General features: G+C 39.7%; 2 protein-coding genes across 5 annotated transcripts in view; both read left to right on the forward strand.

Moving 5' to 3' along the window:
- Nucleotides 1-9,819, forward strand: part of rims2a (regulating synaptic membrane exocytosis 2a) — a 138,050-nt gene extending 128,231 nt beyond the window's left edge. For all 4 annotated transcript variants that reach the window (XM_063879377.1, XM_063879378.1, XM_063879379.1 and 1 more), the window contains 5 exons: nucleotides 5,779-5,920; nucleotides 6,083-6,195; nucleotides 6,735-6,836; nucleotides 6,983-7,122; nucleotides 7,228-9,819. In XM_063879377.1, the coding sequence (XP_063735447.1) occupies nucleotides 5,779-5,920; nucleotides 6,083-6,195; nucleotides 6,735-6,836; nucleotides 6,983-7,122; nucleotides 7,228-7,431 (701 nt within the window). In that variant the 3' untranslated portion in view covers nucleotides 7,432-9,819. The remainder of the gene's footprint in view (nucleotides 1-5,778; nucleotides 5,921-6,082; nucleotides 6,196-6,734; nucleotides 6,837-6,982; nucleotides 7,123-7,227) is intronic.
- A 1,534-nt stretch (nucleotides 9,820-11,353) lies between these two features.
- LOC134862043 (dendritic cell-specific transmembrane protein) lies at nucleotides 11,354-15,196 on the forward strand. The gene is made up of 3 exons (XM_063879704.1): nucleotides 11,354-12,391; nucleotides 12,913-13,245; nucleotides 13,585-15,196. The coding sequence occupies exons 1-3, from the start codon at nucleotides 11,354-11,356 to the stop codon at nucleotides 13,642-13,644; spliced, it is 1,431 nt and encodes a 476-aa protein (XP_063735774.1). The 3' UTR covers nucleotides 13,645-15,196.
- The last annotated feature ends 1,504 nt before the right edge of the window (nucleotides 15,197-16,700 follow it).

Raw genomic sequence — 16,700 nt, forward strand, 5'->3', positions numbered from 1 at the left:
TTAAGTGCTCAAATATGTGTGTTTGCCTACATCCATGCACGTGAGTGGCAGGGTTAGAGGCCTCCATTAGACTGTGTTTACAGTGTGTAGGGCCAGAGTTGCTCCCTGACGCCCGGCCTGTCCCGGGATCATCAATCAGAAAGACTCCGAAAGCTTCCGCCTGTGATCCGTGCCGCCGGCCAGACGGGTCTTACATACGACTTCTGGGATGTTACGCTCTTCTGTTGTTGTAGTAGAAAAGGGTTCTTGAGATTCCTGCCTTCTGAGGTGAAAGTGTTTCCCAGCAGTGTAGGTTTGTCATAAGATGGAATGAGACTACATATGTTGCAAGAGTGCTTTGATGTTAATCTGAACTATGCTGATGGGAAATCTGAGAGGACCATCATGCCCTAAACTGGAGATTCTTTTTTTTCTTCTGGCACCATACTGAACATGCCTGCAATGATCTAATCCTTAATAACTAGACTTTATTTGTTGATAATGTTAAATACATTTTTACGTTATTTAATGTGTGGTATTGACTTTATGTTTAGACTCCTCAAATGAACATCCACATACTGTATTGAAAGGATTTTATAAGACTACAATTAAGCTTTGCTCTTTACACTTTATCAGAGGCGCAAAGATTAAAAGCAACTACATTATTCCAAATGAGTTGTCAGAGTGTATATCGTGTGAATATATGCTGCTGATTAGCACCAAACCATTGACTTTATATAACCAGTAGACATAGTCACTGGAATGTCACCCATTGGTTTGTGGACTATGGTCTCAAAGACTCTATTTTGACCTTTTGTCCGCAACCATCTTATTGTTTTTAACAGTAAAGTAAAATACAACACTGAACAAGACATGTTTTGAGGGGCCAAACAATTACATTTCATTTGAAAACACACAGTTTTTAACACAACATTGAAACACGGTATTAAAGTAAAAGCTGTAATGTGGAAACACAGATAGCACCCAGACTGTGATAGCTACCTGTCAGTCAGAGGTTAGCCACACCCTAAAGAGTGCAATGCTTTATCTTCTTTTTTATTTTAAATTGGACCATAATTAGAGAAATCACCTTTATTAATAATTAGCAGGCTTTTATTACAAGTACCAATTACAATTGAGTCCATAAACTCTTTAGGAAAATGTTTACTGGATATAAACAAGAGAGAAGTCATTTTTTCGAAGACTTTTTCGTTGGGCTTTTTTTGCAACCAATAGAATTGGATTTTCATGTTTAAAACCCTTGCACATTGGCTTCACCTATTGGACACAGAGGTTGTCTCTGGAACTAAACACAAAGTTAAGCTGAGGAGGATGTAAATTAGGTTTGCTCAAAAACAAAAGTCCTTTAATATTTTTATGTTGACCAGATAATAGAGCTAGAAGAAAATGACACATTTTTGTTCAATTCAGCCTAAATGTGTGAACCCAATTTTATGGGAAACTGTCCAGCATTTCAGTCAGGTCATTAGGATTCATTCTTTGGGTTCCTTGTATATCGAATTGAGGAGCATTCCTTCAATAGTCGTTAAGACAGTCACTAAAAACCAATAGTGTCAAACTGCCGATGCTGCTACAAGAGATAACCGTTAGCTTAGGGAACCATAACGGATTTTATAAAATCCCAGTTGTTTTCTACTCAGTAGTTTTTACCACACTGCTAGTACAGTGAAAGTCTTCAAACAACATGATTCTTTCGAACGTAGAATTTGTTAAAATGAGCTATGTCTAAGAGCCATTATAATACACATGCTACTGTATGTAGGTTAATGTCACTATCTGAGTTAGGAGGAGCTTCACATTATTTCCTTTGATAAAATAAGGCGAGAATAAAGAATAATCCATTTTTTTTATTCTTACTGTTTGTTTGTACAATTATCCCATAGCTATAGAAGTGTATTTGTGTGTACTGACCCACATGAAACCTGCAAAAGACATTGAGAGGCTTCTTCATGGAAGTAGGTTGCAATGTCTCTTAGGGTGAAACACTCAGTGACAACACTACAGGGAGCGCGCTATATTTATGATGGTGCAAAGAAGCTCCATAATTGTGCTGTGCCTATTCTGCCAGACACATATTCAGAACAAAAGCACCAGTTGGTTCTCTGTTAACTTTCTCTTCATGTCCTTCCACGCTGCAGTACTGACAGAAAACAGAGGGACTGGAGTTGATTTAATGCCATACATTTGCTTTAAGTGCCATCCCTCACACCGTGCCAATGGCTGATTTGTTAGTATTTCAGGGACCACCTGTGAGGAATGTTTAAAGTCTGACCTTGAGAGACCTCAAATGGTAGAAACAGACAGAAAAAAGTTCATGTTTAGATAAGTTGGACTCTAATTAAAACACAGAGCTCATCTGAGGTTTGAAAGTGTGTTATTGGATTGATAAAAACTGAAACGTTGACTTTAATTAAATTTATTATCTCAACGGATTTCACCGTAGTAGGTTTGTTGGAAGCAATAATATCAAGTTGAACCGAATATTTTTAATTTAAATTCAATATTATTGCTTTCGTCTAACCTCAATAATCCACTTCACACTCTAAAAAGCTAAATAAAGGATCTGCAACACATCACACAGCTTTGGTAGAGTTGTTTTGGGATGACAGAACAATAAAGTAGTTTGGCACGTGAACTTGGAGTGGCCGCCATGTGGCTGAAGGCCTCTCCTAGGGCTGTTTGCACACCTAATGACAGCTTGTTTTCACTTACCTGTGTAGACAGGATGGGGAGAAGGAGGGAAGGGGGGTAGGGGATGAGAGTAAAAGGGAAATTAACAATAGTGAAAAGCTCAAACAAAATGCTAAGCAGAAGGATAAAAAAGATAAAGCAAATGATAGAAGAAGAGGTTTACTAATTTAAGGAGAAATGTACTGGGTAGTGGGGGGCTTAGTATCTCCGGGTACAGCTCGTTCACCCGCAGAGCCAGCCGAGGTGCTCTCTGATTGGTGCTGCGCGATGCAGCTCTCTCCCCTCCCCCCCTGAAGAAAGAGGTGCAGTGGGAACGTCAGACCCAGACAGCGCAGGACTCAGCTAGTGAAGACACTCATCTCTGGAGCTCTGCCTGAGATGCTTTCTGCAGAGCATTTAGGGACACTCTCGATGATAACCTGCTCTCCTACAGCATAGAAGCTTCTACTACTACTCTCAGGAATTTATCAAACACATTGCATTGATTTAAAAAAAAAATCATATCTAAAGAATAGTGCGTTAGATTCATTGAGAAGGACAGCGGCCGGTCACCATGGGCAGGCAGGGACATGATAGCACTGCCGCGGCGCCTGGGATGCGCATCACGCGCTCCCAGAGCAAGATGAGCCTGTCTGCATCCTTCGAAGCGCTGGCCGTCTATTTCCCCTGCATGAACTCCTTCGATGAGGAGGACGGAGGTAAGACGAGATCTGGGGATAATATCCCAGCAGTGGTGCTGTGTAAACTGAGAGACAGGAGATGGATTTAGGATTAGCGGGAAGATGCAGAGGTATTGATCTTTGGGAGATTTGGAGTAGATGCAATTAGCTTAACAGGGAGGACAGTGAAGTTCAATTAGGATAATAGCGTAATGCCTGTTTGTGCGACATTATGAATTACAAGTGGATTTACATTCCTGCAAACTGCTTCTGTTGCTACTGTTGATATGGATTGCTGTAGGAACCAGTATGATTTAAGAGTCAATACCTTATTCCCCTGAGATCTCAAGTCTAGCTATGAATGAAAATGAAATGAATCACTGCTCAGTACCATGTGGGTGGCGGTGTTTGTTTAGCTTAGGATCACAACATTACTCTATGACTGTTTCTGGAAATGTCCTGATAAGTACTGCTGACGCCTGTTTGTGTTTATATTTATGCATCCCAAGATGCTCTGCTCATGTCCTATTCTAGGTGATTTATTCAGGATCCTATTGGTCATCCATTAATGATCTAGAATACGTGCCTTTTTTATACCTTCCTTTATCTTCATATTTTTGCCTGATGACACCAGCTGTTTTTAGCCACAGCTTTACACTCACTTGTACTCACACCTCTGCTGTTTGGCTACGAGCTGCTCCACTGCTCATTGTCTTTTCCTTTCTTGGCAAGGCCAGGATTTGAGGGCAGTGACCTTTTGGGGACGAGCCAGTTTGTCTGACTTTAAGGCCACTGCTGCTCTGTGTTGCCAGACAGTTAACAACATTGTTCGGGCGCCCAGTATTTTTAGACGGTGGTGATAATGCTCCAGTCTGTGACACATTTACCTCATCTACAGTACCATTGGTATAAATGCACTTTTGGGTGTATTTGTGAACACTATTCCAATTTCCAGAGAGAAAAATGTATCAGATATTACAGAGATCACCCATTTATAGAATATATAGTAATTACAGTAAGGACGGCATAGCTGTACTGTAAAATCTCATAATTTGTGCTGTGAAGCTAACAAACTGATTTCCCTTCTTGAAATGTTTTGATTTAGTGTTCATTAATAACACTGATTGGCCGAGGTTCTTTATGCTAAGGTTCGACACAGACGTCAGAAACCACCTCTATGGCTTTGTCTCCTATTGTGCAGTGTGAAGAGCAGGAAGAGCAGGAAGAGGAGGCGGAGGCCAGCTCAATAACCCAGATCTCAAGGCTGAAAGGCTTCATGTCTGTTCATGCCCGTGTGAGATAAGACTACTCCTCTGACATAACAAGGAGGAGGAAGAGGGAAGGCAGGTGTATGAATGCTCCATTGTTGATTCATACGCCATACACACTGGGAATTTATGTTCATTAAAATGTGGAATAAGGTGATAGCCCATTGTTTGTCACGACCGCACCTGGGGTGTGCCAACAGTGACTCTAACTCTGTGTTATTACTTTACATCTGACCTCTGGGAAATAACAATACGACCTCATTTTGCATTGGTTTGATTGCAGATATGAGATCTATTATTCTTGCGTTAACATTTCATTATACTTTGATTATTAGACTTTGACCATAGCAATGCAAGGGTTCCTTTTAGATGTGTTTCTCGTGCAGACAGCCAGATTAACAGAGTTTAAATGCAAACTCGCTGTTTCTTTTTTTGTCTCTTGTCTTCCTTTTGAGCTCCTGAGCATCCTTGATGTATGTTGTGCTGACTCACAGTGAAGAGAAACGTGTCTTTCTCCTAATTAATAGTGTGTGTGTGTGTGTGTGTGTGTGTGTGTGTGTGTGTGTGTGTGTGTGTGTGTGTGTGTGTGTGTGTGTGTGTGTGTGTGTGTGTGTGTGTGTGTGTGTGTGTGTGTGTGTGTGTGTGTGCTGGTAGCCAGATATGTATCTACCGGTGCGACGTGTGTAGGTATGTGTACGTCCAGCACAGGCGCAGGGAGGCTGTTTGAAGAGGAGCAGCAGCAGGGCTAATGTTCCGAGTCAGCTGTCATCTTGGATCAGCTAGGATGGGGGGGTCATACGCTCGACTGTATGGGTGAAGCATGGGCTACGGCTCCCACAAGACCCCCGCAGGCAGTCGGTACACAGATCAGAGGAGGGCTGCCCATGTTGTATTACACAAAGATCCATGACTCTGTAGAGATGATGAATTAGTGACCTTGTGAAATTTCCATGATCCATCCCAGAATAAGCTATAGAGAACTATTTTCATTCACAGAGCCTTTGTGTTTCCCCTTGGAATGAATTGCGTGTGAGTAATAATCCGTGTGTTCAACTCGCTGTATGAGTCACAAAATGATGCAGTGTCATGCATTGACAGTCTCCCTCGCTCTCCCTCTCCCTCGCTCTCTTCTTTCTCCACGTGTGTCCTTCGTTGTGTAGAAGCGGGTGGTAAGAAGTTGCGCAGCACCATCCAGAGGAGCACGGAGACGGGCCTGGCGGTGGAGATGAGGAGCAGGATGACTCGGCAGGCCAGCCGGGAGTCCACAGACGGCAGCATGAACAGCTACAGCTCCGAGGGAAAGTAAGGACACTCGAAAAGCTCCCTCTTATTTCACTGACAGCATTTACGCAGCAAGCCATTCCAAACTCTTCCTCATAGCCATTGCACCCCTACAGAGTAGTCTTACATTAACGAAACTGTAGCTTTCATCTCCATGTTAACAGTTTATCTTCTCTGTTTCAGTCTCATCTTCCCTGGTGTGAGGCTCTCCTCAGAAGCCCAGTTCAGCGACTTCCTGGACGGTCTTGGCCCCGCCCAGCTGGTTGGACGACAGACGTTGGCTACTCCCCCCATGGGTGAGAACAACAACCTTTTTATTAATTTCTTTAATAAAATGTTGTTCAAAAATTCATAAGGCAAGGTTAATCATCTTGTAAGTCATGCATTATTTGATTAAGTATTTCTGTTATCCTGAGGGACAATGCACATTATCAACATCACTTTAAATTTGCTATTGCTAGACAAAAGGCTAACAAACTGAAAAAATTCAATTTCAATTGTTGTCCCACGGCCTGATGTTACAATTGGCCATTCAAAGAATATCATATAAAAAGAACACAGGAAAAAGCTAAATAGAAACAGTTGAACAAGATAAGAACTCATGCAGTAAGACATTTAACATGCAGTCAACTAACAGAAAACAATGTGTACTAACAGTTGAACATCAACATTAAATCACAGAACACAAAGCATGCAGACAATCAGAACAAACAGAGTGGATGTCAAATGTAAAATACCTATACCATAGTAACTTATCTATTCTTACACCATATAAGGTGTGAAATATCAGATAAGTATTGTGCTTAGGAAGTTAAAATCTGCTAATGTTATTCAGGTGACATCCAGATTGGTATGGTGGACAAGAAGGGGGCACTGGAGGTGGAGGTCATCAGAGCCCGTGGCCTTGTGGGAAAACCAGGTTCCAAGGCACTGCCAGGTAACTGAAGCTCTCGCTCTGTCATAACACACTAATCTCATGAATTCAACTTAAATAGCATAGAATCATTCATCTTTAGGGCTTTGGGATAAGAATAAGAGGTTGTGCATTTTGTAACACATCCCCCCCCTCTCCTCTCCTCTCAGCACCATATGTAAAGGTCTACCTTCTGGAGAACGGAGTCTGCATAGCCAAAAAGAAAACAAAAGTAGCAAGAAAAACCTTGGATCCTCTTTACCAGCAGCAACTGCCGTTTGAGGAGAGTCCAGTAGGAAAGGTTTTACAGGTGAGGCAGTGTTCACAGGATGCCAAGCGGAAACTAAAACCATCTGATTTCTCACCGTTTCCCTAAGAACGTCCTTTTGATTCATTATTTCTTCTTCCTCTGCAGATCATCGTATGGGGGGACTATGGACGCATGGACCATAAATCCTTCATGGGAGCAGTTCAGATACTGTTAGATGAGCTGGACCTGTCCAACATGGTGATTGGCTGGTTTAAGCTCTTTCCCCCTTCCTCTCTGGTGGACCCTACTCTGGCCCCACTGACAAGAAGAGCTTCCCAATCGTCACTGGACAGTTTCTCTCGATCATAGCAGCGTGTGGACTGATAGCGTTGTTGTAGCAGCCAGTGTTGCGGTTACAGGTCACGCCCCCCGGTTACACTGCATGCTTGATGTTGTGTCTTCTGAGCCTGTTTCCAGGGGTGCGAAAAACGTGATCCTGTGTTTTGAGCAAAAACGTTGCGCACATTGTGCACGAGGCGAAGTGCGTCGCAAGCGCCTGGCGGCCGGGATTGCCGGGTGTTGTTGTTGTTGTTTGGAGGAAGCTGGAATGAACTCCTTAGCACGAGGAATCCGTCAGTTCCAGGTTTTCATCCAATTCGAAGCCATGGGGGTCCGCACTGGGAACCGCTAAACGAGTTCTACAGAAGCCCTTTTCGAATGAAAAATAAATGTTTTCCTTTTTCTTTTTTAGTTTCCTTTTTTTGTTTTTTTTTGTTGTTTTTTTATGTCGATGTACTTGTATCTGAAGGGGGTGACAGTGTTTCTAACCAGAAGCTTGGTCACGCCACGCCAACAGACCTAGCTGTGTAGAGGGAGTTTTGGAGACCATCACTTTGGGTGAGGTGTGTCCCAGCTTGTGTCCACACTCCCCCAAAACCCCAAAAGAAATACCCTGCTTACTCTAGGTTTACGTACTGAATCAACCCGTACTGGTAAATTAATCAGAGGCAATATTGAAGTGGCTACCATCAACACTGAACACAGAACAAACAGAAACGATCCAAACCCCATGAAAAGATGTACAATCTACCATCATTCTTTCTCTGTTGATATATTGTATGAAAATTAAATGAGAAAAAAATATTTTTTTCCCTTTTTAGTTCATTTGCATGGACACAAATTTAGCTGAATTAAAAAAAAAGAAAAGAAAATTATTTTCTTGAGGCTGAAACTTGCAAAAAAGAAGAAGAAAAATAAAACAGATCAGCCATTTTCAACAATTTATATTATTTTTAAAGGTAAATTTCACTAGTGCATGGTTTTCAAGGGGAGTGAATGCAACATCGTGATGAAAAAAAAGACATTGTTTATCATTCTTTAGACCATTCATGAGTCTGTGTTTAGCAGACATTGAGATAAGGGAAACTTAAAGGAAACTTTTGGAGTTATTTAACAGAAAATGTTTATGTGACAAAAAGTGATAATGAAAATAAATGTAAATTATTTATTTCATTGTAAAAGGCTCATGCCTTATAAAGATAAACATTATGTGCAAATTGTACATGTTTCTCTTCTTCTTCCTTGTCCCAGGGTACTTCTCATCGCACTACTCATTGCTACCATTGTTCAGTCCCCTGATATTGTCCAGATTTTAGGACTGTTGGTTATTTTACAGTTCTGTATTGTTTCAGTATGTATTTTATTTTGGATTTGATTTGTTTAACAAGCATGTTGAAAAGGATTTTCTGCAACATGGCTTGGGCACACCTTACAGTAACTCAGCATGTTTTGATAAAGATGATATTTGGAATTTTTGCAGTTTCTTGTACAGTGCATGTCAACTTCATTACTTTTCTCCCTCACCCTTGAATTGAACTCTACAGCAAATTAGTTCTTGGTCTTCTGCGGCCATTTATTGAAGTTTTGACAAAAAACATTCCACCCCCAAGGTCATGTTTTCTTTCAGGTTTTTGAGAAAAAATAAGTGACAAGGAAAATATTTTATATTTAATGGAGGTTGACGAAACAGTTGTGATTGCAAGTGTATTTTATTTCAGTATTGTTGACGAACATGCAAAAATAATCTTTATTGGTACAGTGAGAGGTCTATACCTAATCAAGAGGCAGCAAACATGCGAGAGATGTGTGTGTCGCTGTGGTTCAAGTCCACAGGCACTGTATGTGAAGATGAGCTAATCACAAGTTCAAATAACAAGGGATATTGCCACAGAAAATGTTTTTTCTTGTTTTAATGAAAATGAAATTAATTTACTATATTTTTGTTAGTTTTATTTAAAAGCCAAGACCAGTTTATTTTTTATTTTCTATTTTTAGTAATTATAAATACTTCTCATGTCTGGGAAGTATATGAATCTTATAGTTGCAGTATGTCTGAATGAAATTGAACTGAGGCATTATTCCTTTTCCACATGACGATAAAGTGTTTTAGTGTCCAAGAAAACCTTGTCGCTGTAACAAGCTACAGTATATATTTTCATTTTGATTTCGTTGTACATACCTTTAGATGTCATAATTTGAATAAACAAGCTACCATGAATAGATGATAGACTCTTTTGGAACAGGAAGAATGCCTCACGTGATGACAAAGACATATGTTATTTATCCTTTTGAATGCCTTTTCATTTTCTCTTTTTGGTGCAATGTGTTAATGCCAAGGCTATGTCTTGGTTAAGTATGGTTGAGTACAGAGATTTATGTAAGTTATTTTTCAAATTAAAAATAAAAAAATTGATATTACACTGATGCAAAGAGTTGGGTGATGATACGATCAGCGCACACGCATGCACACACACATGCTTTTTAGAAGTGAATGTTATTCTTTTGTAGCCTATTGCTCAAGCTCCAAACAACCCTGAATCCCACAATTCCCATAATGCATCCTCTAGGATCCACCAGGTGAATTTCAAAATGAACTCCGTAGCCCTCGCAAGCAGGGCTATTGTTGTACATTTGGAGACCCTGTTGAATTATCAACATTATAGTCAGACAACACAACCGACCGTTCCAGCATTATAGTCCTCAATCTTCATCTTAATAAGGTCTGTGTGTTTGAAAGCACCATGTATCAGATAAAAGTTCTTTTATTTTACCGTTTAAATGAAATGGACACAGGACTTTTATTCAAAGATGCAAAGGCTTTATTGTCATATGCACAGGAGCTACAGTGTGGATATGATATCATTTTCCCAGGCTCCTCCAACAATGAAACATAGCATAATATACTGTATAGGACATGAATTATAATCGTGAAGCAAATAACAGAATAGAAAGAAGATAGTGCAAGAAAATTTTGAACAATGGCCCCCTGTAACATTATATAATATCTTTATAAAAAGCAAAATGTAAGGTAAGGGTTTCCTGACATGTGTACCTTTCTTTTTTCTAACAGAAATTGAGCTACCTGGTTCACAAGGCAGACTAGCTGAACTTCAAACAATATGAACCCATAATGCTGCCAAGCTAGTTGTGTCCTTTATCAATTAGGCTTGACAAATTACAATTTCTTTGTTATAAAAATGATGTTTGTAAGGTTTCACCTAATACTTACGGTTTTTTTGTCGGCCCAGAAGAAAGTTATAAGCTCCATCATATTTTTAATGATCAAGTGATTAGTTGATCCTTAAAATTAGGTTTATCTTTCAGTATATTTTTTATAAACTTTTATCAGCTCATTTCAGTAAGATGATATTTCAGTTAATTTTGTATAACTTTCTATATGGCAGAAATGGTCAGCATATCAAGGGCAAGAGTCTACATTCATGCTACAGAATCAAAGCTCTACTACGGACAATTCACAAGCAGCTTTTCAGAGCTGACCTGACGTCAAAACCCTTCAACATCTAGCTATCATATTGAACATTTCAATTCCTTAAAAACAGCTATATTGAAACCTTGATCATTATTGTAACAGTTTTTTTAGAAATGATAATCTTACCTCCTCTTACAAATTCTAACCATTATGACCCTTATGTAATCTGAAAGTGGTCAAACATTGGTGTCATACAGTTTTGCAATCATCAACAAAATACAAGAGCACATTACATTTCACACGCTCACGCACAATTAGGTCTTGTATGAGCTTTCTGTTTGCTTCTGCTTTTGGTTAAAAAAATAGGGATGACTGGATAATGACATATGACTGAGGGTAGAGGGGGCCGAAGACTTCCTGTTTTAGCCGTATTTAAGGAGACTGCAGATTACATGCCTGAGAATATAGCTCGACAGGACATTTGAGATTTGCATCCATTTTTGCATTCAAACTCAGTTAAGGATGCTAGTCTCATGGAAACAGAGCCTCGAGGAGATCGGTTATCTGGCTTTGGATGTTTTCACAACCGGTGAAAGGGATGGCTTGCAAAGAACGCTCCTCTTGCTCTTCACCTGTAGCGTCTCCAGCCTCCTGCTCAGCTTGCTGCTCCTCCTCTACCTCCTTCTAACGCTCAACTATGATCTAGCCGTGGCTGGAGGGATCTCTTGCTGCTTCGGGACCCTCCTGACAGTTGCCCTCTACCTATCAAAGAGAGTGCGATGCTTAGGGACTCTATTTGTGATATTTATTTTTATGAAGAAGAGTCGAAACCTGCTCCTGACCGCCGGCACCAGTTTAGTGCTACTTAAAAACATTCGCAACACCTTGGAGAACACCAACGGTCTGGTTCGGAGTATGATCTGCAACCTGCAGGCTAAGAAAGCAGCCGTTATTGCCCCATTTAGCAAATATGTGAAGATGCTCAAGTGGATAGGAAACATGCTAAAAGGAGTAACAGACTTAGGAGTTTTAAACCTTGACCCCCAACTCAAGGTTACTCCCAGGTTGGAATCAGAACATTTCCAGATGAAGCTTGGTGAGGCGGAGCAGAAGCTGAACGCCACAGTGAAATATATGCAGTCCCTTATGAACACAGTCTCCTCTGTCAGCGAGAAGATGTTCCCCGCCCTCAGCTTCCTCGTGCTCATGATGTTTATAGCCGTGCACATAAAAAAATACCGCAATGACATGAAATACCAAAACAGGTTCGTGAGCCGGAGGTTTGTCGCTTTTGACGAGAAGCAGAAGTCGGAAGGGAAGCCCCACGTGCTCCCCCTCACCCCGGAGGAAGAGAAGCTGTACACCACACTCCCCTCGGGCCGTCCCACCACCAGAGAGGGGAAAGCCATGCTGAAGTTTGGCGTTCCGGTCGCTTCCCATCTTGCAGTTTGGGTCATATTTATAACCGTAGATGCCTTATTGTACCTCTTTGTCAACATTGTAACAAAAAAGCTATCCGAGCTGGAGCCGTTCCATATCCCGCTGATAGTGAGCTTCAAAGTGAGTATGTTTGTTAAGGGGAAATAATATTCTGCTAATGTCAGGTGCTATTTGTGCCTGTACTGGGACATGTATCCATTCTTTAATGTTCAAAAAGCTCTTTATTTTTCTCATACTGCATGTGCTGCTGCACCTCTTTTCACCCTCTGTCTGAAACCAGAGCCCAGTCTGCTCTGATTGGTTAGCTGGCCGACTTTGTTGTGATTGATCAACATCTGAGAGATATCCCACACCTTAGCCTACATGTATCACGTAAATATGTTTGAGCGCTAGCCAATAGAAGCTTGAGTATTACGTAGTGATGTCATCATTTCCCAGAAGTAAACAATGGAGTCCAATGGAGGTGTTTCAGGCAGGGGGGAGAGAAACACGGGGATTTTAGCCTCTGCAGACCATTTACATCCACAAAAACCTATATAAAACACTATAGGAAAAGGAAAACCCCAAAGAGCATTATAGGGCCCCTTTAAATACCTTCTATTTTGCGGCACTCACAATCATGTACTTATGTATCATTTCAGGGGATTGCAACTTTAGTAGGTATACAACTTGGCGAGGAAAACCATCAAGAAGACTTTTCTTACTCTGTGACCCTGTTTGAAAGGACGTGCCTCCCTAAACCCAAGCTGCTGCTCTATAACTCTATCGTTCCTCTGGCGGCCATTTTGCTCCTCCTGCTCCTGATGGCGCTGATCGCTTCCAAAGCTTCACAGATCAGGATCATGGTGTGTGAGCGATTCTTCAGCAACGCTGCGGAGATGAGGGTGGAGTATCTGCATTCCAAAATCCTGAAGAAGAGATTAAAAAACAGGAAGGAGAAAAACAACTTTGGCAATACATCACTGTATCTAAAGGTAAGCTTTACTTTTATCATTATGTACAGAAGCCCAGAGAGGCCAAGAGAGTGGAGGAAAAAGTTGACAATGTAAAGAGTAAACAGGTTGTAATAATGATGTTTTGGTAGGTAAAACGCCTTTTTGGTCAGGATGATATAATGAATGTTGTTGGTATTCAGAACATGTGGTATAGGTGCACATTATCCATTATAATAATGATCAGAATAAAAACATCACTCACTAGAACACGGACGAAAATTTCCAGATTTTTTTCTTAAGCAATAAAAACAATTCAGACCACATTTGAAAAGTAATCATCTATCTCTGTGTATAATGCATGTTTTATTCTCTTTTCAGCCACAGTTCTGGTGCCCACTGCTCTTCAGGCCCAAAGAACATCTGCAAACTATCGCGTAGGAAGTAAAGATGGACCTTTTTATTCTATGAATAGGAAAATGTAAAAAAATCTCCTGATGAGGACAACTTTGAACATCGGTTTCTGTGAGTCAGAGATTCTGTTACCACACCATCACTTTTTAGTTCCACTTGTACCTCTGGCAAAACTTCCTCCTCTTCATTTGCACAACTCTCAGAGTGCCTTTCTAATGTCATTTTAATCAGGAGAAATTTAATTTTTTGTTTAAAGAACATTTATTGACACATGCGCCATATGATAGAAATGTTAATAGTCTTTGGTGATCCTGATATCATATCTTTTAATGGGGAAATGAAGCTGTGAGTATAATAGGAGAAACCCCCTGGGGTCTAGACCTGGTGGTGATGTTGAAGATCTGGATTTGATGAGGAGATGGGAAGAAGAGGATGTAAAGTATGATGAGGTGATGTCTTTGGATTAGCTCTCCTGGCACCATGTGATTACAGGAGGTAGATGCGGTGGAGACGGGCAGCAGCATAGACTCCTAAAATCACAGCTGACTGCAGGAGAGAAGAGAACCATTTCAAAGTATGAAAGCAGCACGATGACTGGCTGCTGGAGATTGAAGTGAAATGTAAAAGAGAACGCCCATGATGAGCTGATTATATGCAGCTGGCAGTGAATTAATGTATACCCAGTCTTCCTGCTTGAACTTGCGCTGAGCTTCATTTAGCTGCAAACACAACTTCATGTTGCACTGTTGAAGATCTGTTCAGGGCTTTTGATAATGATGATTTAAATATTCAGTTAAATAAGCTAAATCAGATCTTTCTGGTTAGTCATCATTTATTTTAGATTGTTTCAAATCAAGTGTTATTTATACATAAATTATATTTATCATCAAACTGACCATTGTAAAGTCCATTTTTATGCTGATGATGCTTTCTTATTTGCCATTGACTCAAAAAGCAGACCTCTTCGGCCGTTGTAATTATTTTAAAGTTTTTTTCCAAACTCTCCAAAAAAGTAATGTATGCATTTACTAAGAGCACTGAGCTTTCGTTCACAATCCGATCTATACTTTTATTATAACGCTGTACAGTAGGTACAGTACAGCGTTCTAAAGTTTTGTATTGCAATGAATTTTGACAGGAGCAAAACAACAGCAAATGACAAGTTAGAATCAAATGAACTGACAAATGAACTCAACCTAGCTTAACTAAATTGACTTGGCACAAGACCAATCTGACCAATCTGATTATTTAAGCTTTTAATAGCTCAGTGTGTATTCTGGTTGTACATGCTTGGGTTGAATAGAGTCTATACAACATTAAGAATAACTGGTAACTCATACTTCATGCAATCACTCAAATGCTGGAATGACCCATGAACATAAACCACATTTTCTATTTTAAGACACCTTATTTACAAAAAAATCCCCATTGTGTATCAAGATTTGCACGCTGCACTACACTATATGGATTATAGAAATGTGTGATTGAAATGTGTGACTACTTTAGTTTGTGCGTGTGTTGGATTGATTTGTATTTGTAAAAGTTTCCTAAATGTATTTTTTTAAATACTTTTGATTGTATCCCATCGAATATTTAAATAATATATAATAAATATGTGATACTCTATACTTGTTTCTATACTGCATTACTCGTATCAGCAAGCACTACATTGAGTTACATCATAATACATAACCTGCCAGTCTGGCAATCAACAATAATGGTTACCATGGAGAATGGTTTACAGCAAATCAACGGAACCATAAATCAGAAGGGTATAATTCAAATAATTGATCATCAAACAGAAATGTCCTTTTATTGTTGTATAACAGATTGCATCATATTCATTATGTAACTAGGTGGATGAATGACGACGAGTTGACCACGAACAATATCCATAAGACAACATTATATCATGTGTTTCTCAAGTCATGTCTCACAAAAACATGAATCACATATTCATCCGTAAAAGTTGTTGGCTGGTTGGAGGCATTTAAATCAATAACTTGTATATTCCATTTTTAGTTTGTGCTTCAAATATGGATTTATAATGATAGCAGTGTTATTATAAGGACTCTGCAGTATATGTCTAAGATAGAACACCATTCTCTTATGACCTAAAACTCAGAGGCAAGCTTCTTTATTCTACCTCTGTGTGTGAGGCACTGCAGAGAGCAGCGATATGTTCTTACATAACGTAAGACAGATGTACCCTACATGTGCAGTGAGCCACTGTCCTCTTTATGCCCTGTCGCTGTTCATTTACATGTCGCAGGTGATAAAAAGTTCTACTCTCTTTAAACCTTGTGCTACTGTTGTGTCTTACTTTTACTCATGTTTTAATACAACAATCAAAGAATTTTTTAAAAAGATGCTGAGATAGGGCTTACTTCTCTTTGGAGGGGGCCTGAACACATGGCCCCGTTGCTTTCCAAAAGACATTTCAACATTTTATTCTATTCTTTTAGAGGATGGTAGTTTATATGCAAAATATAATCACTAAGGTATAATTAGGGTTTGGATCACAAACAGTAATTTCGTTTTGCATGTGTGTTTGGTTAATTACATTAAATTATATAAAAACATCAAACAGTGTAGTACCTAGTCTGTACATGTGACCTCCTCATCACTGCCTTCACAGCGCAGAGTGCTTGGCTAATAATGTTTCAACTCTGAGATTTTCCACATTTAGGACCCCAACCTTAACCTCTTGTTGAGCAGATGAGGTAATGTAAAAATATACAATTATGTTCTTTTATATATATATATATATATATATATATATATATATATATGTAAGTATACAAAAACCTAAGACAAATACCTACTAAAGTTTATCTTTATGTTCTTTTCCAACTCTGCTGCAAACATGTATTTTGAATCAAACTGTTTCTTCTATAGAGTAAAAAGTAAAATGCATTTGATTTGGTTTGTTTGTTTGACTGCAGGATTAGTAAAATAACTACAGGCTCGGATTTGCCTGAAATTTGGTGAAAAGCAAGTAGCATGGTCCAAGGAAGAACCAAATACATTTAGAAGCAGAATTGAAATAATGGGGTTGATGCATGCATTCATTTTCACGTTTG

This window comes from Eleginops maclovinus, chromosome 3, assembly GCF_036324505.1.
Source record: "Eleginops maclovinus isolate JMC-PN-2008 ecotype Puerto Natales chromosome 3, JC_Emac_rtc_rv5, whole genome shotgun sequence".
In the NCBI taxonomy this organism is placed as follows: domain Eukaryota; kingdom Metazoa; phylum Chordata; class Actinopteri; order Perciformes; family Eleginopidae; genus Eleginops; species Eleginops maclovinus.

Bases quoted from the DNA above. Each gene is read 5' to 3' on its own strand.
- LOC134862043 (XM_063879704.1), top strand. From the start codon at position 11,354: ATGCTAGTCTCATGGAAACAGAGCCTCGAGGAGATCGGTTATCTGGCT. The intron at 12,392-12,912 runs GTGAGTATGTTT...GTATCATTTCAG, and splicing joins CGCTGATAGTGAGCTTCAAA to GGGATTGCAACTTTAGTAGG. The intron at 13,246-13,584 runs GTAAGCTTTACT...TTCTCTTTTCAG, and splicing joins ATACATCACTGTATCTAAAG to CCACAGTTCTGGTGCCCACT.